The sequence below is a fragment of the Juglans microcarpa x Juglans regia genome, chromosome 1D (assembly GCF_004785595.1).
Source record: "Juglans microcarpa x Juglans regia isolate MS1-56 chromosome 1D, Jm3101_v1.0, whole genome shotgun sequence".
Taxonomy (NCBI): Eukaryota; Viridiplantae; Streptophyta; class Magnoliopsida; order Fagales; family Juglandaceae; genus Juglans; species Juglans microcarpa x Juglans regia.
Window position 1 is genome coordinate 21,384,739 of NC_054594.1, and position 26,666 is coordinate 21,411,404.

Here is a 26,666-nt window from a genome sequence, read left to right on the forward strand (position 1 = left end):
CGATAACCAAGGACACTGCTAATGACCAAAGTGGTGTCTCAGAACAGGACCAAAAAGGGTATATTTTTAAGGCTACCCTACCCAAGGTGTTTGACTCTTCTAGGGAAAACAAGCATACACAGAACTCTACTGAAATTTTGCACCAGGCCAAACCCGAAGTCCCAGGTTTTGCCAAGGGGAATGGATATTCCGCGGTGGAAGAGGGGAAACACAAAAAAATAAAGACCCATCTAGACAAGGCCCAACAGGTCTCAGCCCCTCTTATAAAATCAAGCCCATTCATTACTAGTCAGGTCAGTTATCTCAACCTTTTCCTGGAGTCGCAGATTAAATTCCTTAATACCCCTAATAAGAACACATGGAAAAGAAGAGCAAGAGAGCAAAATCCAAACACGAGAAAATGAGAAGGAGGACTTTGTTATGGGGAGTGATGATTTAACTTTGAAACGAAGGGGGGATTGCCATCTTTTCAATGCAGAATCGCATAAAAAATAGAAGAAATATGAGATACAAGCAATGGTTATTAAGCAAGAAGAAATGGTGGAGGCTGCTGAGCAGCCCCACCAACATCCATGATTTGTTTAAGTTGGAATTGTCGAGGACTTGGAAACCCTCGGACAGTTCGAGAGCTTCACCTGTTGGTGAAATTCAAGTTCCCTAGTCTCATTTTCCTTATGGAGACTAAATGTAATAGAAACAAGATTGAGCTAGTTAAGAAAAAATTAAAATGCCTCACAGTTTCGTGGTGGATAGTAGAGGGGCTAGTGGAGGCGTGGCCTTCATTTGGAACGACTCAGTTAATGTGAATCTACTCAACTACTCACAACACCATATCTCCCTTATTGTGAGCCTAGAAAATGACAATTTTACTTGGACACTTACTGGTTTCTATGGCAATCCTGTTCTTGGGAAGAGGAAGTTAAGCTGGGCTCTCCTTCGTGCCTTGCAACCTGCTGAGAATCATCTATAGCTTTGTTTAGGTGATTTTAATGAAATCCTACACAATGGGGGAGAAAATTGGGGGTGGACAAAGGCCTCTCTCTCAAATGGAGGATTTCAGATTAGTACTCTTGGAAACTGGCCTAAATGATCTAGGCTATAAGGGTGACCAATTCACTTGGTGTAATAATAGGGAAGGTCTCCAATTCACAAAAGAGAGACTTGATAGAGCATGTGTTAATTCCCCTTGGCAGCTTTAATTTGGAAATTCCTCAGTCACTACTGCAGCAGCTAGCAGCTCAGATCACAGCCCACTTGTGGTGACGATCTTTGCTATTGAACAGCTTGCAAACAGAATTGAGAAACCCTTCAGATATGAGACCAGCTGGGCTTTAAAGGAGGAATGTAAAAAAGTGATTGAGGAGTCTTGGAACAGAAATAGGATGATGCCCAACAAGTTGATGGTAGCTACTGAAAATCTAAAAAGGAGTAGAGAAAAACTGAGTTGGTGGAGCAAAAACTCTATGCAGCCTAATACAAAAATAATTCATAACAGTTTCCAGAAGCTACAAGCTCTTCAAAAAGCAAACAAAGGGGACCTCAGAGAGGAGATTCAGGCCACCAAAAAAGAGATCAATCAGTTTTTGGAAGATGAAGACACTTATTGGAGACAAAGGGTCAAGCAGAAATGGCTTTGAGAAGGAGATAGAAATACCAAATTTTTTCACCAGTGTGCAACCCAGAGAATGAAGAAGAATACCATCAAGAGAGTAGCAGATGAAACGGGTTCCACAGCTTCTTCACCCGAAGGAGTTAGTGCAAAATTTAATTTTTTCTTTACGAATCTGTTCTCCACTTCAAATCCTCAGGGCTTATCAGAGTCAATGTAGCACCTAAAACCTACTGTAATAGAGGAAATGAATACAAAGCTTATGAGAAGGTTTACAAAACAAGAAGTGGAGGAGGCAATTTTTAACATGAACCCATTGAGCTCTCCTGGACCAGATGACTTCCCCCCGGGTTTCTATCAAAATCACTGGTCTCTAGTGGGGGACGAGGTAAGTGAAGCTGTTCTATATATTTTAAACTCTGGTGGCAAGGTTGATACAATAAATGAAACTCAGATTGTACTGATCCCCAAGAAGAAAAACCCCTTAACAGTTTCAGATTATCGTCCTATTAGCCTCTGTAATGTCATTTACAAAATAGTGTCCAAGTCAATTGCTAATAGACTAAAATCTATTCTGTCAGAAATCATTTCAATCACACAATCTACTTTTGTCTCGGGTAGGCTGATTTCAGATAACCTCATTATTGCTTTTGAGGCTTTACACACTATGCATAGCAAATTAAGAGGCAATGAGGGTTTTATGGCCCTAAAGCTCGACATGAGCAAGGCCTACGACAGAATTGAATGGCAGTTCCTGAAAGAAGTTATGCTCAAGATGGGTTTTGCTATAGAATGGGTGCAGCTGGTGATGAACTGTGTGGAGACAATGTCTTACTCAATCATATTGAATGGCTCTCCTCAGAAATCCTTTAAACCAACTAGAGACATTAGGCAGGGAGACCCGTTGTCTCCTTACCTTTTTATTTTATGTGCAGAAGTCTTAACTTCTTTGCTTGATAATGCTGAAAAAACCAAGGCCATAACAGGTGTTCCAATTGCTAGAAGAAGAATCACCATTAACCATATGTTATTCGCAGATGACAGCCTCTTGTTTTGCAAAGCAAACTCTCTTGAATGGAGTAGGATGCTGCATGTCCTCAATACCTATGAAAAAGCTTCTGGCCAACGACTCAACAAAGATAAAACTTCAATCCAATTCAGCAACAATACATCCATAGAAAATAAGAATCTGATTTTGAGTATAGTAGGGGTAAACTCCACTCAAACTTATGAAAGATACTTGGGCCTTCCAGCTTTAATGGGCAGATCAAGAACCAAATCTTTTAAGTCAATTCTGGACAGGATCAGACTTAAGCTCAGCAGCCATAAAGTTCAAATGCTCTCACAGGCAGGTAAGGAGGTGTTTATTAAATCAGTAGTTCAAGCTATGCCAACATATAGTATGTCAGTTTTTAACCTCCCTGGGACTCTTTTGAAAGAAATAAACAAGCTGATGAGGAACTTTTGGTGGGGACAGGTTGAAAACGAAAAAAATATCCATTGGATCTCATGGAAGAACATAGGTAAGGCAAAAGCAATAGGAGGTATGGGATTCCGAGAACTTCACAGCTTCAATCTTGCCATGCTAACAAAACAAAGGTGGAGGGTAATCCAATATCCTCAAGCATTTGTCTCTAAAGTACTAAAAGCAAAATACTTTCCTCACGAACAGTTTTTGAAAGCCAAAGTAGGTTATAAACCCTCTTATATCTGGAGAAGCATTTTGGCAGCTAGAGCTTTGATAGAAAAAGGGACTAAATGGAGAGTTGGCAATGGTGCTAGCATTAACATACTGCAAGATAAATGGATCCCGAGGCCTACCACTTACAGAATTCAATTCCCTTTGGTTAGTATAAGCACTAAGGCTAAGGCCAGCTCTCTCATCGACCAAACCTTAAGGCAGTGGAACTCCCAACTAGTGAAACAACTATTCTCTCAAGAGGAGGCTGATATTATCCAACAGATTCCTCTCAGTATTTCCAACTGTGAGGATAGACTGATCTGGATGGGAACCCCTCAAGGCACCTATTTAGTAAAAAGTGCATATCATTTGTTAAGGGAGTTGGATGAATTGGATAAAGGCCAAGGGTCGAAAAACACTCAAAGAGATCAATTCTGGAAAAGGCTGTGGAAACTGAAGATAACTCCTGCTGAAAAGAATTTTCTGTGGAGGGCATGCAATGAGGCCTTGCCTACCAATTTTAACCTGTTCAAGAAAAAGATTCTCGACAAGCCTCTCTGTCCCATATGTTTGCAAGAAGAAGAGACAGCCCTCCATGCCTTATGGTTATGTCCTGCTGCCCAAGACGTCTGGCACAATTGCTCCCGAACTGGCTAAATCTTCATTAAGGGAAATGAGGAATATGCAAACTCAATACTCAGCAAAACTCCAAAGGCAGAACCAACAAATTGATACCTGGTCCCCACCCCCTCTCCACACCTACAAGATCAACTGGGATGCCGCAATCGATAAAAGGAATTGTAAAGTGGAGATCGAGATCATAGTAAGAGATCATTCAGGGCAAGTGGTGGCCTCCTCAAGACTGAACATATCACTTTTTCCTGAGTCGTTCCTAGCAGAAGCAATAGGAGCTATGGAAGCCTCCAGAATTAGCAACTACCTGGGTCTCACCAAGATCATCCTGGAAGGGGATTCCCTTCAAGTAATTCAAGCTATCAACAGAAGGGGCGAAAATTGGTCTTCAACTGGGATGATTATCAATGATATAAAGGGCTAGCTTAGCACTCTTGAGAGTTGGTCAACAATCCAAATATGTAGAGAGGGAAACAAGGTAGCCCACGTGCTTGCCAGGAATGCACTTGTAAACTGTACTTCTTCTTTAGATGTAAACTGTATTCCCTCTTGTATCTCTAACTTCATTTGATGAATTGAATGAAGTATGAATTTTCAAAAAAAAAAAAAAAAAAGTGGCATGAAGCCATGGGAGGAGGCAAAAATAGAACTACACATACACAATATATCTTCTCTCATATTGAATATACAAGAGGAACGGTAGTGATATTTTTTTAATGAGCAATGCTACGTACAGTCCTCAAATGGGGACTGCATTGCAAGTCTAGTTGATTTTGTCTTTAAATTTTTTTAAAATTACAATAATATCCTCATCAAAATGGTACTTTTTTCTATTTAATGAAGAGTTTGCACATGCAGTCCTCATTTGGGGACTGCAAATAAAATTTATCTTTTTTAATAACCTGTGGTGTGCATGGTCCCAATATTAATACCCGTGGATGATAAAATATACTGCCCATATCTAGAACCCAACCCACCATGCCAAACTAGAAGACAAAATAAAGAGGAGAGGAGTGGGAGACAAGAGAGGAGGTCAGGAGAGTAAGAGAAAGGTGTGACGAAAAAGGGAGGCATGCTCAGATACTCAAAGGGACTAGTCGCCACCTGATTGGTATGCTCAGACACGTAAAAGGACCAGTTATCACCTGGCAGGAAGGCACGCGCAATAGAGAGTCAGATAAAAGCAAAGGGCCAGATGATTGCCGGAGGGTTCTCTCTTCTTCAACCTTTGGAGGGAGAGCTCCAGGAGACATATTCTCCAGCAAAAAGATCTCTAACTTTCTTTGTACAGTGAGAAATGAGAAGCCATGAGAGATTGTAAACAAATATATTATAGTGAATTTTCCCTTCCCAAATGCCCTTGGACGTACGCAACATGCCGAACCACGTAAATCTATGTGTCTCTTTCTCTTACTTTCTCTGCACTTGTTTCCTATTCACCGCCATGAATGTACGCATCAACACCATACAGCCGCACCGGAATATTGCCGAGAGCTCCTAACAACACCGATCAAAACCCAAGTCAATTAGTGGACCAGAAATGACTATTTCTTTTCTTCTGGCTTGTTGTGCGATTTTTTCCGCATCAACAATACCAATCCCTCTTCAGCAGTCCTCTCTTTCATGTCACTGAACAACCAGTTCAAGGATAGCAATTTCATAGTGTATCACGTTACACAATTAATATTACCACAACATCCTGACTCTGAGAAGTAGCACCAATTGATCCACTCCTGGCAAATTCTAAGGCAGAATTTTATTCACCAACACATGATCAAAGAATTACATGGAGACAAAGATCATAGAAGAGAGTATTTAGCTAAACTTGAATTATTTACGGAGGACGTCACAAGCCCATTAGGAACGACAAAACCATCCTCGTGTGTATTGTATTTCTCTCTTTTTTATGTTAAACATCCTTTCCACATGTACAATTTACATGACCAACTTAAGCTGCTGCAATGTGAATACGGGTCAGCAGTAAAAACTGGTAATTTATGGAGAAGATGTTAAAAGTCAACACAAATCACTCTTCATCCTGAGTGGACCCTAACTCTGCTTTCTCAACTTGGCTAATCTTCAATGTTCTTTGTGCTTTATAACCCAAAAACTATGAGCAACTAGGCTTAAGTCCGAGTGAAATCATTTCATTCTGAAGGTGGAGGACCCTTGTTCTATCGCCTTTCTCAGAGTAGCTCGCAATCAATGTGTCATAAATGCACACGGTTGGAACTAGTGAGCGTTCTTTCAGCTTTCTTAAATATTTTTCAGCTTCCTCTAATTTCCCGCACAGGCAAAGGCTCCTAATCAATGACTTGTAGACCAATAGCACAGGAGACAGCGATTTGTACTCAATTTCATAGTACAGTTTGAGAACTTCATCTATCTCACCCTTGCTACCATAACCATCGATCAGATGAGAGTATGTAACCTCGTCAGGCAAGAATCCTTTATCTAACAAAATAGTTAGCATTGCATTGGCCTGCTCCACATCCCCACTCTGACAGAGCTTTCCTACCATCTCATTGAAAGCCCAACGACTGGGAACAAGTCTCCTCTCCAACATTTGCTCACAATATCTTAAGCTTTCTTCCAGTTTTCCAGCTTTAGCACACCCCTCAATTAGAAGATCAAAGGATTCTTCATTCGGCTTCAAATCCATATTTTCCATCTCTTGCATCAAGCAATGTGCTTCTTTTATTTTTCCCTCTTTACAATGGGCTCCTATGAACAAAGTATAGATGAAAGAATTTGCTTGGAAACCTCTTTTAAGCATCTCTTCATATGCCTTGTATGCCGACTCCAAATCCCCGAGTTTAATTTTGGCATGAACAATCAGTGAATAAGCAATTGTGTCAAGAATCATATTCTTTTGCAACATTCTCTTTAATAATACCATACCATGTTCGACTCTTCTCTCCTCCAAAATCCTTAAGACCAAACTGGTATTAACAATCACCGAAGGAGAACATTTCTTCCCATGGATCTGATCCAGTATGTCAACATATTTCTGCAACTGCCCTTCCTTGCACAATGCACTTGTCATAGTTCTGATTGTTACTTCATTTGGATAAATTCTTTTCTGAATCATATGCTCATAAATCTTCCAAACTAGAGGAACTTGATCAGATTTCTGAACAACATGAATCAGAGCGTTGAAACTAATGAGGCTTAAAGAGAACCCATGTTCTTCCAAATAGTGGCAAGCATCAAAAGCAATATCAAACATTCTTAGTTTAGCATAAGCCTGTATTAACAAATCAAACACAAATGGAGATGAAGCAGTAATCTTGTAACTGCTAAGTAGAATATCCACTATTGAAAATGGCAAGGAGTATCCGACACTTTTCTTCAAAACTGATTCAAGCAATGCGCGAGCATCCATAAGCAGCCGGGCTCGAACCAAAATATGAATTGTGATACAGTAGGACCGAATCCCATGTTCAATGGTTTTCCTTTGTGCTGACCAATGGAAGAAAGCCAGAGCCCGTTTTGCATCATTTGGTTCCTTTAACTCCAACAGTACTTTTTCTACAATCAAATCATTTAACTGAAAAGTATCAAATTTTTGAGTCAGCCTGTCCCAGTTCCAGCCTCTCCTAAATGAGCTGCAAATGGAATCAACTGTATCACAGTTTGCCTTTGCATCATTATGAATGAATTCAGCTACCACTGGTTTAGAACTATAAACACATAGACTGATAGAATCTCCGACTGATACGAAAACCAAGGAAGGAATAATTCGACGCAATAGAAGCATGATTTTTTCTATCAAGGATGCAATTATTAGGATCTTCGCATATGTTTACCAAAAAATGGCACCATTCCAACATTGTCAATCTTCGATTAGTCGAGGTGATCCAATAACAGAAGGGTGTTCAGAGGAGCCATAGCACATGACTTTCTTGGTAAAGGGTCTGCCTTTAATTTTTCTCATCATTTTTCCCTGCATAAATTCACATGTGACCAAATCAGGAATAAATTGTTCCATATCAAATCAAATACTTTAAACTTGATATCTGGCAAAAATCTGCTTAACATATATGGCTTTAGCACTTTTACTATCAATTCAAACTAAAAGATTTTGGTTGAGACAATCATTCTTCCATGCAATCATAATGTTTTTAACTCAGTAGATTTCTTTATGTTTCTGAGAAATTTTATAGAGCAATTTTTTTTCTCACTATTTTCTTGAAAAATTAGATCTTTCATTAATAAATCTTTGGTAAGAACAAATCTTCCTTTAGTAATGACATAAGTTTATGAGTCTTCTAAAATTTGGGACTGTGCAGGGAAATCGAGAGAGTTCTCTATAGGGATATGAGATGGCTGGTTAACATGTTACTGCTTTTAATTACTACTTTGGGAACTTGTTTGGTAATGACACAAGCTGTATTACAAGGTGGAATACAGTGTGGGGGAATACTAATCTACACACATAACATAGTAACTAGGTGCAAAAAACCAATAAATGTGTAGATTAGGATATGGTGGAATACTGAAAATAGAAAAATTGTAAAGATTCCTCAAGAGAACAAATTGTTAGGTTTCACTTAGTTATCTGGTACAGTGCCCAATAATATAATAACCAATAATATAATATAATGAGAACTGATATATGTTCACAAAATTATCAAACAACAAATGCTCATACAACCATGATGTCATGGAAAATAATGAAACACATTTATCTCATTTCGTAGAAGACGTTTCTTTAATTGAAGTTCAATACAATGTCACTCGAACAATTGAGGTACTTGGCTCTCATCCCATCCTCTACTTCCCATGAAGCCTCATCCCAAAGTCTTATGGTTCCTCCACATTACTTTTATACCACAGGACTTCCTATTTGTCTCCAGAGTAGTTTGTTACACCTATTGTCCGCTATCCACAACGGGACTTCCTCAATAGATAAATCCCTAGAGTAGTTTGTTACAGTTCTTGTCCACTATCCATAATGGGACTTCCTTATAAGATAGATCCTCTTGTAATTAAAGGGGTTCGCTCTGTAGCACATGTGAAGGGTCGGTGACATACTTTCTGGAGCATTGACACATGAGATATGTTGTGAATTTGAAACAAGTGGGGTGGTAATGCCAACTGGTAGGGTAACGGGTCATATAAAGGGCCAAGTTCATACGGCTGTCTATTTTAGTAGCCCTATCTATCATTTCATCAGATTGCCCCAATTTCAAGGATGCGACGCGTTTACTAGGAATGTTGGCATGAATATGTGAAAAATGAGTTACTCTACTTCACAAACAATGTATTCTAGCTAAGCTAGTGGTTTTTTTTTTTTTTTTTTCTATTTTATCAATATGTGTATGGAAGACAAAATAGACATAACAAGTTCTCGTTTAGCTGTTTTAAATTAACAACTACCTTATGTAAAATTTTTACCAGAATGAATTGGTTTTGTGCAAACATAAGAAGAAAAAGAAGTCATACAGAACTAAATCAAAGAAAGCAGACACATTAAATTCAGAGAATAATACCTGTTCTACCAAAAAGCCAGTCAAAAAGTTGAATGAATTGCGTTTTGTCTATTTATTTCAGAAACAAAATCTCTTCGAGTCCTGCGCGATGTTTTGAATAAGTACATCTCAGCTAAATGATTCCTAATGAAATGGGAATGAATATTCCTGGAGTAAATAAATAAATAGTAAGCCACACAACTATGTCTCTATTACTTCCAAGATATACAAATAAGCAAGATTGAACTCTCAAACATGAAACCAAGAAAGATCCCAGAATAATTCCGTTGTTTCGAAAACAATATTTCAACTAAGAAACAGCAAATTTAAAACTTGGCAGCAGCAAATTCAAGCTCTAAACGAACATATATACATATATATATCCATCTAGCGGAGTACGGTGGTGGCGGCAGACGCAGCTTCATTTTTATACCTGAAGAGTCGGGAGGTAAGGGCTGGAGGAGAATGGCGGATGCAATGTGGGCGGTGGTTAAAGAGGGAGGGAATGTGTTTCTCAACTGAGGAAGGGTTACTAAGAGGCCATTGGTGGTGGTGAACCACCCACAGAACAGGTCGTATAGGGAGGCTCTGTTGCAGAGGACGGTGCCGATACTTTCCAGAGAGCAGAACAGGGGTGGAAAGGCTCCTCTTACCTCTAGTACAGCATGCGCACAGTGGAACTGTGGAGGTGGCAGGCTCGTCGTGGGTCTGCTGGCAAAGGAGGGCGTGCGCAGTAATTTGTTGGAAATGAAATCACAATTGTCGGCATTGACAGAGAAGATGGAAGCTATAATACGGTGCGTTGAGGAGGAATACAAGATGGGCTTGGGCCATGAGGTAAGTGGACCAGAGAATTTATTTGAGGCATCGGGCTCTAAAGAAGCAGCTGCGCAGCTGAGGGTGTCTCGGCCAGTTACAAGCCAAATGGGCCGATCTGTTGGGTTTCAAGTAAAGGGGCAAAACAGAGATAAGGTTGGGGTTGGAACCCAGCTTGTGTGGATAATCAGAGAGGGGGGAGATGTTGGGCCTCCCACCGGTGGGAGGCAGTCAACCTCGCTAGAGAAGGTGCCGGTCGACTTGAGTATGGTTTAGGAAACCTCGACAGTTGCCCAGACAACGAACACAGTAGCGGTAGAGTCGATGACAACCAACCCAATTATGGATCTCAACGTTTCCTCACCAACGGGACGTCGGATCTATGGCATAGTACACACAAACAATGCTGATAGGTGGCGGCAAAGAGTCTTAGGTAGCTTTTTACTTTAGCGAAGGGCTCTGGGCTTCTCCAGTTAGCTCAGTACACACAAACAACGTCGATGGGTTGCAGGGAATGTCTCAGGTGGATTTTACTCCGCCAAAGGGTTTTGGGCACCTCCAGCTAGCTTAGTACACATAGACAATGCCAATGGGTGGTAAGGAAGAGTCTTAGGGGCCTTTTACTCTAGCAAAAGGCTCTGAACATCTCCAATTAGCTTAAGGTACAGTGGCAGGAACATAGAAAGGTATGGGTTTCGGTGAAGAGAAGTCAATGCCTTTTGACTATATGTCGGAGTCAGAGCACGTAGACTACACTCTCCAGATCGTGTATAAGGAAGCAGAGGTGGATCCAGAGCCACTATGTATATTATCTTCGTTGCTTGCAATGGGAAGTTCACCATTAGATTGGGTGACTTAAAAAGTGAAGGATATTTAGGATTGTGTAGGGATTTCTTATGAAGGGTTTGAGGAGCTATTTAAGGCATTACTCGTCACTATTATCGCCGGTCAATTTCAATCCCCTAAATCTACTTCTAGGAAAAAGCGGGAGTTGAAGTGTCTACTTGTTCAATTAATTATGATGGACGGGAGGGGAGTGCCAGCAAGAGAAGACATAAGGGGAAGGTTGTTTCTTCCTATGAAGCCTAGAATCATTTCTTGGAACATTCGGGGTCTCAATGATCCCAATAAGTATCTTCAGGTTAAGAATCTCTTGCATCACTGAAAATTGGATTTTGTTTGTTTGCAGGAAACCAAGATTGGAATTCATTGATCGAAGCATCATCACTAGTATTTGGGACTGTCCATACTTGAGATGGGTGTATTGTAATGCCAGTCCTTATGATGGGACTTTAGAAAATGATTTTTCGAAAAACGAGATGGAAATTATTGAACCTTTTAAAATATTTTCCTTTCTTTCCCAAGATATAAAAGATTCTACAGTTAAAATTTAAAACTTGTATTTATAAATTTAGGATAGGGTTTTGTAGCAGAAATCATTAAACTAAAATATAAGTTCTTTTATAAAATTAAGATTTCATGTATTACCCAAAAGGTTTAGGCTTCCATCACTTTTTCCTTGAGCCTTGTCTGTCCTAATGCTTTGTCCTCCTTTCATTCTTGGGTGGGGCAGACATAAAAACAAAATGAGTCGAATACTTAGTAAGCATTACTTTATACTGTAAAAATATAATAAAATATTTTTGATCCATGCATTCTCACTCACATACATACTTTACATAAAACTTTTTTTAAAAAAAAAAAATTACAAGGTGGGGTTTTTCTTTTAAAAATAGTTTTCTTTCCTAAAAACATTCTCACCTTGTACTTTCCTTCATAAAACTAAAACCTTTCAAGCATACAATTATTGTTATTACTTTCTTTTAGCTTGTATACACTATTATGTCTCGTGTGTTGGGATTAGCAGTCTTTTAGACCTGATTCCGCCGGTGGCCGTGGGTCAGAAATCCCTCAGTCAGGGGGAAGCACTGCGTGCACTACTAGTACTACTTATCCGGCATTGCAATATTCACAGTCCTTTGGTACCATCATTTATTTATCAGTTATGGTCATTACGTAGTTTCATACATTAAAACATTAATTTCCTTTCAATCCTTTTATTTCCTTTCATTCCCTTTATTTATCAGTTCATTTCATTTCATAAAATATTTTTTCATAATCATAAAGCATAATACCTCATCATTCATTTCATGGAACATACATACAATACATACTACGTATAGCATCCAATCATATGCATACAACTATTCTTTGAGATGTGTAAAAAGGGGCTGACAAAGAGGGCCAGTACATACATATACTTAAACTGTAACACCTTAGCATAGATTCGTGAACCATTTCTCATTCTAAGAAAAAATTTATTTCTTTTCATTTCATAAAAAAAACATTTTCTCATAAAATCATTACATAAAGCATTCATTTTCATTTTCATACTTTTAGAAAACTCTAGAAGAGCATGAACGTAATACTTACTTGGACTCTATGCTATGCACATTTCATCCAGTTCGTTCATGTGCACGTCAGATGGCAACCTACATACATTCACAACCTTTCATTATTTCCTTTCATTTACAAGAATACTAAACGTAGAACTCACAAAATAAAACTATCCCTAACTCCTAATCTATTCTCTCCCTTATGCCTTTAACCTCCAATCGGTTCTTGACTTAGACTTTCTCCACTTCGACTAGTCATTGTCCAATTAATCATCCTTTAACCATTTCTTAGCATGCTTCTTCATGACATCCCTAATTGTACAAACTTACACCTCTAGGTATTCATAGCATCCATCCTATTTCACTTACATATGTCATCATCCAATCCTTGAGGTATAAACCTTGCCATAAATCTTAGGCCTAGATTGTAATCTAGAAATCTCAACTTCATTTTCTAGTTAATAAAGTAAGCTTCCATGTTTCACTTTAATCTCCAACCATTATTCATGAGCTTACAGCTTAACCTCACTTCACCATACGACCCAACTGTAGTCACAATACCAGTCTTTAAATAATACCCTTCCCTAGTACATAATCTAATCCAACACCAATCCTAAGTCCCAATTCATTTCCTCACATCCAAATGCATAACACAAGTCAACCAAGCATACCCCTACAATTCATCAAACAAACATATGTCATAACCCTTACCGCCTAAGATCAACATAAAATCCATCTAAGTATCCACAATACCATCCATCCATATTACATTAAAAATATGCAAATCTGTCCATTTAGAAATCAACGTGATCACTATGCTCTTCAACTCACTACAATTCCATCGTTAAATCCCAACACTTCAAGATGATCCATCCCAACTTCATACATTCACACCAATCATCCCAAAATAATTCAACTAAGTAGCATTATCCACAATCAAGCATAACCATATAAATTACAAGCCGCTTACATACTCAATATTGAAAGCGATGAACCCAACATTAAACTTAAATCCATCCATACCACTTGTACGTCTACACCACAATTACAAAACTTTATAAGTAACAAATCATGACTCCATAAAACCACAACTATACATTAATTCAATAATTAGTACTAATTCACCTCGTTTCACTCAAATCATAACAAATACTAGCAATTTGCAGCCCAAGTACATCCATCCAACAAAATATAAATATTTTACCCAATGCTTGGGCTCCACACAAAATCACTACACCACCAAATAGTCATATACACTCTATATCATATCGATATGCATAAAATCAATCCTCCCAACATTCACAAAACACAATTAAAATCTCTTTGAAAATTCATGTACATACTCATAGTCAATACACAACAACCCAAGCAATCACATAGCTTCACAAATCTCAAATTGATACAACAACCATGTTTTTTCATAATTCCCCAACCTAAGCAACTCCAACACTACACCCACTGCATACACATACTCAAAACAAGATCTGTTTAAACTCCACACAGAAAAAATAGCACAAACATCATATTCCCCAATCTGCATACTTCACCTCCAACTCCTTTACAAATCCCAACCACATCACTTCTTCTAAGTCCACCACAAGCAACACAACCATTAAACACAACAAATCTGCCAAGTACTTAGGCACACACCAACATCCAAACAAACACATAAATATAATATTTTCTCAATGGAAAGGGGCAGAAATTATATCCTAGGTGGAGAAGCTGAGCTGGGCAGTAGTGGCTCTCGATGGTGTAGCGAACAGAGGCAGCAGCTGACTAGGCTTCACGGTGGCTCTGTCTGGGAGGGACTCATAGTAGTGGTGGCTGGCATGGAGGGTTTGGGAGGGGGGGGAGCGAAGGTGGTCGAGTTATTGTGGCCTTGGCCACACCAAAGAAGGACAATGAGGGACTTCGTGGCGCATGACGACGTAGAGTAGTTTACAGAGAGAAACAGAGAGTGGAGGCATTGGGGTAGAGAGTGGGGAGAGGGTTGGTTGCAGTGGGGGCATGGTGGCTCACCCATGGTGCTGCTTCGCCATTCACGGGGTCGAACGGCCTGTTGAATAATGAAGAACAAATAGAAGCATAATTTGACAATATGGTGACACTCCTGTGAGGGCATTTGTCCCACAAGTTGGTATAAATAAAGAGAATATTAATTTGTGCACCAATAGCCATAATTGACCGGTTGGTAAATGGCACAATCATTGGTAACCTAATGGTTGGCAAATATCACAACCTTAAGAAGTGACACAACTTTTTGAGTAAATCAAAAGGTTGTGTCTCTTGATACTTTTTTAAACATCACCCCTTATGGGAACCATCACTATGTTAGATGGTGTCATTCCAAGGGGTACACCGTTTGGTATTCACACCCCTTAGAATGACATGGCCTAGCTGAGCGAGGGAGATCGAGAGGGAGAAAGGGCTATGGCGTGGGCTGGGGAGGAGCCGCGGGAGGATAGGGATTAGAGGTGGAGAGGGCCGGCGACTTCGGGAGGGTGCTGCCGATGGGTAGTAGCGGCGACGACAACGGCTTCCTGCGGTGGAGACGAGCTGGGGAGAAGAGAGAGTCTCATGGGGGAGGGGGTGTTGACTGGAGGGGAGGCGAGAGAGTGAGGGGAGGGGAGAGATGAAGGGATCCAGGTTTTTCTTGGGGATTAATCCTAACCCTTCATCCAGAGATTTTTAATTTTAATCTAATGATGGATATTTAGACACTTAAAGGGATGAAAATAAACTAAGGAAAATGACATGAAACTTTATTTAAAATCAAACTTTATTTTCTTAGTCTAAAAAATAATATTTTTCATCATAAAATAAATAATGAAGCTTACTAAATATTTTTAAGAGAAATAAAACCATCTAATAAATAGAGTTTTTAATATAAATAAAATAATGAATATTCAATAACACTCTTAAAGGATTAAAACCATTTAAATAAAATGATTTGCTAAAACCATATTATTTTCGGGGCTTCAAAATATAAAAATGTTTACTTGAAAATTAGGTTTGGTTCAATAATACTAAAAATGCCACATTTAAAATAATTTTAGACTTTTAAAATATTTCAAAGACTTTAAAAACATTAGACTTCATTTAAAAACCATCCGCTATATTTAAAAACACAGTTTATTTAAAACGAGTAGATGAGACTCGTGACCAATCGAGGGAAAAATGGGTAGTTGGTCACAATCTCCCATCCTTCTAAAAATTTCGTCCTTGGAATTTGCTCATACTTGATATGAACCCATTGATGTTGGTCCCCTCATCGTTTTCATGCTTCCATACATCTTCATAGCTCCAATCTATCCTTGTGTAGTACCTTGCATCCTCACATCTTGGAAATCCTCCATTGACATACTCGCGTCGTCTTCAATTCTTTAATCCCGTCAGTTATGTAGCACTTTTACCTTCCATACTACAATCCTTACTAAAGACATTCGGAGTCGCCATTGCATCCTCAACTTGGTCCTAACTTAGCTCGTAACCGTCCATGCTCTTCGTAACTATCGCAGTCTATCTATCGTTCTAATCTATTCTTTTCATAAATACATAACTACTTCTAGGCGTTCCTAGTATTCCATAGCTCGTTCATTCTATTTCTAACTTCCTACATTCTTCATAACTTCCTTTACTCTATGAACTTAACCTTACTTCTATTAGTAGGTACCATTCAGACGTGCATGCATTGACTCTTTCATCCCAGCAATCATGGTAGAACCACATTCTTAGTAGGTGGGGAGGAACCACATCCCATCAATCATGGTAGAAAACACACACAAACTAGAGGAGAAAAAAAGGACGCACGCTGGGGAGAAAACGCAAGCAACGCCGCTAGCTTTGGAGAGCTCCTTGAGGGGGTCCAAACCGGTCCAGCCTTCCTTCGTTGCCTGTTGTCTCTATCCCCAGCCGTCACTTGCTCTTTCCATTCCCTAACTTTATATTTAGTTTTAGTTTGAATTTTATGGTTTATTTTTGATATTTTTGGCTTAGAACCATTCGGTTTTGGGTATTCTATTTCCAACTTGTTTAACTTTGATGTTAATTGTTTTCCTTGCTCCTTTAAGCTTCCGTTTAACAGGTATTGCAATTGTTATGAATTGATTTTGAGAATTTTCCGATTTGAATACAAGGATGAACCCTAGAATCTTGATTTTACGGTTTTTCAATTTCCAGCTCATATTTTATCAATTATTTTATAATCTAGCGTAGTTCTTTGCTTAGTTTTGTTAATCTCTTAGTTCCATTAGACATTAGATTGATTAAGGGTTAATTATTCTTAATTAATTTCGGTTTTGTTAATTAAGATTGTTTAGCTTTATTAATTTCTTGATTGTTTAATTTCAATTTGTTAGATTTAGTTGTTAATTTTGAGTCTTGCAATTAGTTTGGAAACTTTCGTTGGTTAGTAGGTGGGTAATTTAGATTTAATTTTCTGTTTTGCCTCATTAGTTGGTTAATGTTAGATTAGTTAGCTTACTTTATAATTTGGTATTTAATTAGTTTCAGATTTAATGTTTAATGTGCTATTAATTAAATTAGTTTAGTAAGTTACTTCTTGGTTAATTAATTTCTGCAAGTTTAGTTTAGTTATTAGTTTACTGTTTTGCATCTTAGGTTGTGTTTGGATGTTGAAGTGAGTTGAGTTGAGATGATAAAATATTGTTAGAATATTATTTTTTTAATATTATTATTATTTTAGAATTTGAAAAAGTTGAATTGTTTATTATATTTTGTGTTGGAATTTGAAAAAGTTGTAATGATGAGTTGAAAGAAGTTAAGGATCCAAACGAAGCCTTAATCTTTTACTTTTCCTTGCAACATTTAAAAATCCAAAAATATGAATCTGGTTCACGACTAGTGCCATTTTCATTCCCGTTGCACTCTTTCATTCATTGCACATATCACCACTTTTATTTTCTCTTTGTGAATATTTTCACCATTTTACATGAGTTTGATTTTAAGTACTTTTTTCAAGAAGATGATCTAAGAATTTAATTCTTAATTATTATGCGACACCCTCTTGTACTTGGGACAACCTTTGTGCTGTTCATTTTTTAGTGAGTCAACTTTTTTTTTCTTTCTTTCTCAATTGTTTCTCGCTATCTTTATGTTTGATTGCACATTTCACTTGTCACCTACTACTCAGTCGCTTGAACCTTACTTCTACTATTTGAATTGATGTTTCATGTCTTGAGTGAGAGACAGTTCAAATAGGTTGCTCAGAGTTACATCGAGCACCGAGAGTAGTATACACAGCTCAGAGATAGATGGCTCTTATGTTTCTTCTACAAGTGAGGACACTAAAATTGAAAAGATCTTGCTTGTTCAAGATTTCGGGGAAGTTTTTTTTTCTTTTTTTCCATTTACGACTTTCTTTAATTGCATTTTGTCTTTTACCTATATTCATTATTTTGTTTTGATTTTATATCACATGCTAGGTTGTCTGTTTTGCTTACTTATTTCTGTGCACTTTGTTTTCCTTTGTTCTATTCATTGAGGACCATGTCTTTCACTAGTTGGGGTGGAGCGTGTGTACACATAATAACACAATTTTTGCATTAATGTGATATGCGCTGATACACAAATGATTGACACACACTCTATTCTAGCATTTTGTAAAATTTGGGCATCTTGGTGGAGTGGTTGAGCGAAATTATTTTTATGAAAATTTATTTTCACGCTTGAGCATAGAGCATGATTTCTGATGCATCATATTTTTTTGATCTATGGCTTGAAACACCGGGATACTATACTTATAGAGATAAAACTTGGTAAGATTTATATAGAACGAAGGGCAAGTTTTGAGGATATTTTGCACATACTTACACTTGTAGTGTTTCTCATTTTCTATTCACTGATTAAACACAGTAAACTGCAGGACTACCAAGCCATTTTCAAAAAAAAAATGAAAAGGAAAAAAAAAGGATGAAAGCTACTTAGGGAGCTTTCCTAAGTAAAGAGCTAGAAATAGTTATCCAAAACTTTGGGGCTTGAGTGTTCAACTTTTAAACAAAGTTGGCGTGAAAACTGCTAGTCCCTTAGGCTTTAAGGTAGTTAGAATCAGCAATGATTAATCTTAAGGTTGAAAAATCTTAGGAAAGATTATGGCTAGTAATGAGGAACACAACCAGTTTAGTTACACATACATCTAAGTTCTGAGACATTTGCCCCAATTTTGTGTTGAGACAGCCTTGTTGGATATAGCTCCTGGAGTTGAGTCGTCATGTGTCACCTTTTGTGAGAATTCAGAATTGTGTTTGATTGCTTCTGTTTGGATTTCGATCGTTATGCAATATTCATCTCAATTAATTTTCATTATTTTGCTTAGGGATTAGCAAAATGCTAGTTGGGGAGTGTGATTGAGCTGAATTATTACATATTTTATAATCTAGAACGAATATATTTCAATTATTTCATGACATTATTATTCATTTTAGATGAAAAATGGTTAAGAGGCATAAATCCAAGTTGTGATTTAAATTGGTTGATAGCATGGCTTATGCTTAATTTTATAACTTGTCATTTAATTGGACAATATTTATTCACATGCACAACACATCTTTGATATTTTATTCTTCCTTTTAATTTTTTTTTAGTTTCTACTTTTTCATATAGGCCAAGACATGCACTGATACTTAAAGAGAAAAAAAGAAGAATAAGAATATTCTCAAGGCCTTCTTTTGGAGCAAGTCGACCTTTAGAATCACAGGCAAATCAAGGGGGTAAAATATCTCAGACCCAAATAAACCAAGTACATCCTATGAAATGACCCCTACTAGAAGACATCAGAATGAGGGAAGAAAGAGAAAAGAAATGGGGGGACAAAAGGATGAGGAAGTAAAAGGGTGTCAAGAGGAAAATAAAGGATGAGACATAAAGGCGGGGAGATGTGATATAAAGGAAGGTTGGGCAGAGGATCAAAGAAAGAGAACATGCGACTTCAAGGGGGCTTATCCTTGGAGACTTCTTCCAGATGGCCAGACTTTAACTTCCCTAAGAGCTTTTTCAACCTCGCAACCAGATCACCAACAATAGGGTTTCCTCCAGAAAATAGATATATGATCCTTATTGAACAACGAGGATGAGAGCCCATGAGAGACTATAAAATAAGTATATTATAGTGGATTTTCCCTCCTCAAATGCCTCGTGAACGTAGGCATTAAGACGAACTACTTAAATTTGTGTGTCTCCACTCCTTCTATTTCCTTGCATTTACTTTCCCTTCACTGCCATGGATATACACACCAACACCGTAGAGCCGCACTGAATCACCGTTGAGGGCTCCACACTGCAATGATCGAGACTCAATCTCATGTCTTCCTACTTAGGCCTATTCTTCTAGCAACTAGCTGTGAGACTCACTAGAGGACGATGACCAGCTGCATGCACCGCACCACCCATTTCCTTCTCTTTGTCAGTTTGTTCGTTTATTGTAAAATAGATATAACATATCATATGAAGTCAAGTCAGTTTGTGGCTTTACTTTTATAAAATATCTTTGTAGTTGTAGATGTCTTTGAGTTTTAACGGGCACAATGTCATGTAAGGTGATGGTAAAGGGTTGAAGGATATGGGATGACAAATAGATTTACTCTAAATGCAAATCATCCACCAACAATCATCAAAGTTTGATTTCCAGTGGGATAAAGAAGTGCAAAAGTAAATTTGTTTATTTAAAGAAAGTGGATTTAGATTACTATCATGAATATTTGTCTCGTATCACATATCTATATATTTATCATTTAAAAACTAAACAAAAAAAAATGCGAGTTTACAAAATGAGTAATGTTATATAATATACCATCATTACACTTTCATCTCATTTTATAGATGTGGCACTTTTCATCGCTTAGATTGTCTTTTATTTTAAATCATAGAATGTGAAAATAACATTAGAATATAGTTTTATTTCAAACCAGTCTATCAAGTACATGATTTTTTTTAAAGGCAAAAAATGAGTCTTCTCTTTTTCTCTAGAAACCGACAGGAAGAGGTGGAGTGCAAGTCTCTCTGCTCCCATTGAGTAGAGGTGAGAACATTGCTATTTGTTTGATTCTCTCAAACAAGATAGTGTTTTTGTGAGGTGTAGTGAGTGATGGAGGAACTTGAGGCGGTCTGGAATAAATTGAAATTGAATGACGAGGAACAATAGGAGATAATGATACAGGAGGAAAAGTGGGAAGGCTTGAAAGAAAAGGAAAACACGAGTTTAGTTGGGAAGGTTTTAACTGAAAGATACTTGAGCAAAGAAGTGGTGAAATATACTATGCTTAAATATGGGAAGTTAACAAGGCAGTGGAGTTTGTGGAATTAAGAGCCAATACTTTTGTTATATCCTTTGCAAACGCTAGTGACTGCCATAGAGTGATGGCTAGGAGGCCTTGGTTATTTGATGCAAACCTATTTGTTTTGAAGAATTTCGATAGCTTGATACAACCTCATGCCATGGAGTTCAATTCTGAGTTTTTCTGGATTCAATTTCATGACTTACCATTTTGTTGTATGAATCTTAAGTATGGAGAATTAATTGTAGGACACTTGGGGAAGTTGTGGATGTGGATGTCTCGGGTAATGATGTGGAATGGGGTGAATACCTAAGGGTTAGAGTGAACTTGGACTTGCAGAGGACAATGGCTCGAGGCAGAACTATTAAGGTTGGCTCTAAAAATATGTGGGTGCCTATTATATATGAAAAACTACCTAGAATTTGTCTTAACTATGGAAAGTTTTATCATGGTATTCATGGTTGCTCACATAGTAATGGAAACTACATATTTAGTAAGAATGAAAATCAATATGGTTCATGGCTTAGAGCAGAGTCGAATACAAGGAGAAAAGGTTTTAGAACCACAATTGATTCTGGTGAAACCTCGAGTGATAAAGGAAAGGGGTCCATTGATGAGGGAGGTAAGTTATTGAAGCAACAGATTTATCTTGAAGAGTCACTAGAATATGGGGGTGAGCAACAACATGGGATGGTGGAGTTGGTTAGTGAAGATACTGAGATAGTAGGTTCTTTTATGCCTACTGATATGAATAAGGTTATAGCTAAGGCAAGGTGGAACGAGATGGAAAAGGAAGGTATTTCTAATACAACTAATATGCTTATTGAAGCTGTGGAAAATGAGATAAAAAGAAGGGATAGTCATGTGTCAACTTCAAAAAATACAATGGACCAATTACAGGCAGGTAAAGAAATGCAATTACTTTCTAACAAAGAGGAAGGAATAGGAGGAATTTGGGATTCTGTACCTATTTCTGAGGACAATATTATGAAAGAAGAAGTATCACTTGAGGTAGAAAAGGGAGTTCGCAAGAATAAATTGGTGAACTTAAAGGGAAATGGTAGAGTCAAGCTAGAGGCAAGGCTGCTTCAATACAAAATTCTGGTAATTGTCTTGGGATAGGCAAATGAGCATGATTATCTCTTTCTGATAAGGGGGAAAAGCAGATTCCTAGTAAGAAGTTGAGAGGGGCTGGGAAGAACAAGCCTGAAGCTTATCAACTAATATCGGTATAGGCTGTGAAGCAGCCTTGCCGAGAATCATGAAAATCTTAAGTTGGAACTATCGAGGGCTTGGGAACCCTCAGACCATTCATGACCTTTACATGCTTGTGAAGGATAAGTGCCCAAAAGTAATTTTCCTTATGGAAACCTACTTGAAAGTAAATAACCTAGATGCATTTAGAAGAAGAATTGGTTTTGATGGATGTTTTGGTGTGGATCCTGTAGGGAGAAGTGGTGGCATAGCTATTTTGTGGAGGGTATATGTAGAATTTGAACTAATAAACTACTCACATAGACATATCAGTGGGTGGTTATATGATGATCAAATCAGAAGTAAGTGGAAGTTGACAGGTTTCTATGGTTATTCAGAAGTGGGACTGAGGCAACATTCATGGGATTTATTGACAACAATTAATGAAGGGCCTAATCCTTGTGTATTATTGGAGATTTCAATGAGATTTTATTTCAGAATGAAAAGTGGGGGGGGGGGGGGAGATCAAGACCTGAAAATCAGATGGCTTCTTTCAGAAATGCAGTGGAAGTTAATGAACTATATGATCTGAGATTTAAGGGAGATAGATTTACTTGAAGTAATAATCAGGGATAAGGTAGCTATACAAAGGAAAGACTGGATAGAGCCTTTGCAAATAAGAGATGGAAAGAAATTTATGGTCAAGCATCAGTGGAAGGATTAGTGGCAAGATGTTCTGATCACAAACCTTTACTTTTGTCTATTAGAGAAGATATGGGAGGGCAATCAGTGAGGAGTAAGTTATTTCGATTTGAGGCATGGTGGAGTAAGGAAGAGAAGTGTAGAGAGGTGATAGTAGAAAACTGGAGAAGTTGAGCCAATTCAGTATAAGCATTTTTGAACCTGTGTTGTAAGTCATTGCAGCATTGGAGTAAGAATTATAATAGACAGAAAGACAAGGTGATAAAAGACAAATCTGCTTAGACTTCAAGATGAGGGTTGTGGTGATAGTAGTGAGAAAATAAAAAGTTTACAGAAGGAGGTGTGTCTATTACTGGAGGAAGAGGATATAAAATGGAGGCAACGAGCTAAAAGGAATTGGTATGCATGTGGGGATGGAAACACTTGTTTTTTTTTCATGCCTATGCAACACAAAGATATAAGAGAAATAGGATTGTTGAGATTAAGGGCAATCAATTTGTGCAAAGAACAAATCAGTGGGGTATACAAAAGGCTTTTCAGTAGTACTTTCTGGAAGTTTATAATTCTACTCAGCCCACAGAGGAGGACATAGCAAAGGGGGTGGAATCTCTACAACAGAAGGTGACTAGTGAAATGAATAATGATCTATTGCAGGTTTATACTCGAGAGGAAGTGGAGCAAGCTTTGAAACAGATGGCCCCTTTCAAATCTCCTGGTCTAGATGGTTTTGGGGCATTCTTTTATCAAGAGTATTGGAATATTGTAGGGGAAAATGTATGTGCTAATGCATTGTATTTCTTAAATGGTGGAGAATTGGATCAGCAGTGTAACGTCACTTATTTAGCATTGATTCCAAAAGTGAAGAACCCTGAGACAGTAGGAGAGTTTAGGCCGATAAGTCTTTATAATGTGTTTTACAAACTTATTGCCAAAACTCTTGCAAATAGACTGAAGTTGGTCCTATTTGAAATAATCTCCCAAAACCAAAGTGTATTCATTCCTGGAAGATTGATAACAGATAACATAGTTATTGCTTATGAGGCCCTTCACACAATGAAGCATAGACAAAAAGGTAAGAATAGAAGTATGACAATTAAATTGGATATGTCTAAGGCATATGATAAAGTGGAGTGTGGGTACTTAAAGGCTGTTATGCCAAAACTAGGATTCCATGACAGATGGGTTAATCTGATTATGTAATGTGTGTCTTCAGTACAATATGTTGTGCTCGTGAATGGTCAACTTGGAAATAAAATCATACCAACAAGAGGACTTAGGCAAGGAAATCCATTGTCTCCTTACCTATTCTTTTTGTGTGTTGAGGGGTTGAGCTCTTTGATTAAACATGTCGAGTTAGCTGGATTGGTAAAAGGAATTAAAGTTGCAAGAGGTGGAACCCTTATTAGCCATCTAATGTTTGCTGATGATTGCATCCTTTTTTGCAAGTAAAAAGTAGATGAGTGGAGACAACTATAGACTATTTTGGCCTCTTATGAAGTTGCCTCAGAACAGAAACTAAATAAACAGAAAACTTGAGTGTCTTTTAGCTCAAATACTCCATAACAACTAAGAAACTGTCTGGTAGGGGTGATTGGAGCAAAGAGTAGTGATGATTTTGAGAAGTGGTTGGGTTTACCTAATGTTGTAGGTAGATCCAAGTAAAAATCTTTTCAAGTTATAAGAGAGAGTATGGGCAAAGATAAGCAATTGGAAAAACAGTTTTTTGACACAAGCAGGGAAATAGGTTCTTATAAAATCTGTTTTGCAAGCACTCCCAACCTATTCTATGAGTGTTTTCAAGCTTCCTAAAATATCATGTAAAGAAATCTCATCACTCATAGCAAAATTCTGGTGAGGACACTTAAAAAATGATAATAGAATCCAATGGAAGAAATGGAGTGGAATGAGCAGTTCAAAAAGTGAAAGGGGGATAGGGTTTAGGGATATAGAGTGTTTTAATAAGGCCATGCTAGCAAAATAGGTGTGGAGGTTAGCAACCAGAACTGACACTTTTGCAGCTACCATCATGAAGGAAAAATATTTCAAGTATGGTTCAATTATGGATGCTAAACTTGGCTATGGTCTTTCTTATATATGGAGAAGTTTATGGGAAGCTAGAGATTTGGTTCGAGAAGGAATGAGATGGAGAATAGGTAATGGGAAGCAGATCAAAATATGGAGATATAAATGGCTGCCAACTCCTTCATCATATACTGTTCAATCTTCAATATCAGAATTGGGAAGGGAAGTTATAGTGGCTGAGTTAATTGATGAGGAAAATGAGGCATGGAATCATAATCTAGTTAGAGAAACTTTCAGTGCAGAAGAAGCACACATTGTACATGCTATACCAGTTAGTAGAATGGGAATGGTAGACAAGCTGTATTGGGGATATACCAAAGATGGACTCTTCACAGTGAAGAGAGCATTTTATGTAGCAATGGAAATTAAAAGAAAACTTAGGGGTGAACAATCTGTTATCACAGAGAAAAATCAGATATGGAAGAGTTTATGGGAGCTTAATGTCCCTAATTATATGAAGGTATTTTTATGGAGAGCTCTCACTGATTGTTCGCCAACAAAAGGTAATTTGCTTAGAAGAAAACTTACAGAATCAGAGGTTTGTCCAATATGTGAGCAGGTAGAGGAAACTAGTGGGCATGTGCTGTGGAGCTATGTATCAAGTTCTGATGTGTGGACTGAGACATTGAGTAAAGTGCAGAAATGTAATTGCAGAGATGAAGATTTTATTGTCACGTGGGCTGAGTTATACCAGAAATTACAGAAAACTGACTTATAATGCATGGATTTTATTTTCAGGAAGTTGTGGTAGAGAAGAAATAGGTGGTTTTTAAGAACACTTTTCAAAGTCCAGCTGAGGTGATAAAAGCTGCTAAGACAGGTCAATAGGAGTACACTTTGGCTAAGGGTATCGACATAATTGTTTTCTCTACTTCTAGACCAGTTAATAGAAATGTTAAATGGAAACCTCCACCTTAGTTAACATACAAAGTAAATTGGGATGCTAGTTTTGAGGAGTCCACACTGAAGATGGGAGTTGGTATAGTTGTTAGGGACTGAAGGGAAAGTTATTGCTTCTATGTGTATGCCATAAAAAGTATCAAATCTGCTGTGTTGGCTGAAGCTAATGCTCTATGGAGAGCTATCATGTTTTGTGAGGAAATTGATATTCATGCAGCTATTTTGGGAGGAGATGCAATGAAGATTATAAAGGAAGTGCAATCTAGTGAGGAGAACTGTGCTTGGTATGGACATGTCATTGTAGACATAAAACTGAAATGTAAAGACAGACAGAGATGGCAACCCGCAATTCAATCCTTGAAATCGTTGCACATAAACTAGCTAAGTTTGCACTTCAATGTGAAGAGGAGATTGTATGGATAGAGGATAGCCCTGACTGGTTAAAACCATGTATCCAATTAGAAAAACTATGTAATTCTGTTAGTGATGAATGAGTATGAGGTATCTTTTTTTTTTTTTTTTTTTTAAAAAGGACATGATTTTTTTTCAACACTCTAACCAAAAAAATTGACATGTATTTCTTTATTAAAAAGCTGTGATTATCACATGTTGAAAGAATAAGCCTTAGTTTGGATTGGAAACTTAATTCAACATATTTCGTCATTACAATTTTTTTAAATTTCCACACAAAATATAATAAACAATTCAATATTTTCAAATCTCAAAATAATAATAATATTAAAAAAATAATATTCTAATAATATTTTATTTAACTTATCTAAAATCATTTTAACTTATCTCTATAAATTCAAATGGGATGAGATAATAATTATCCATATTATTCAAGAAGGCAACACCTTTTCAACCCGTACGGATAGACCCGAA

The 26,666-nt window shown here is 37.6% G+C and overlaps 2 protein-coding genes across 2 annotated transcripts; one reads left to right on the forward strand and one right to left on the reverse strand.

Moving 5' to 3' along the window:
• The first annotated feature begins 3,963 nt into the window (after positions 1 to 3,963).
• LOC121240415 lies at positions 3,964 to 4,347 on the forward strand. The gene has a single exon (XM_041137901.1). The coding sequence runs from the start codon at positions 3,964 to 3,966 to the stop codon at positions 4,345 to 4,347; it is 384 nt and encodes a 127-aa protein (XP_040993835.1).
• A 1,320-nt stretch (positions 4,348 to 5,667) lies between these two features.
• On the reverse strand, positions 5,668 to 10,147 carry LOC121240379 (pentatricopeptide repeat-containing protein At1g66345, mitochondrial). The gene is made up of 3 exons (XM_041137808.1): positions 9,831 to 10,147; positions 9,419 to 9,565; positions 5,668 to 7,869 (listed from the first exon to the last, which is right to left on the reverse strand). The coding sequence occupies exon 3, from the start codon at positions 7,681 to 7,683 to the stop codon at positions 6,034 to 6,036; it is 1,650 nt and encodes a 549-aa protein (XP_040993742.1). The 5' UTR covers positions 7,684 to 7,869; positions 9,419 to 9,565; positions 9,831 to 10,147; the 3' UTR covers positions 5,668 to 6,033.
• Between the last annotated feature and the right edge of the window lie 16,519 nt (positions 10,148 to 26,666).

Bases quoted from the DNA above. Each gene is read 5' to 3' on its own strand.
- LOC121240415 (XM_041137901.1), top strand. From the start codon at position 3,964: ATGAGGAATATGCAAACTCAATACTCAGCAAAACTCCAAAGGCAGAAC.
- LOC121240379 (XM_041137808.1), bottom strand. From the start codon at position 7,683: ATGCTTCTATTGCGTCGAATTATTCCTTCCTTGGTTTTCGTATCAGTC.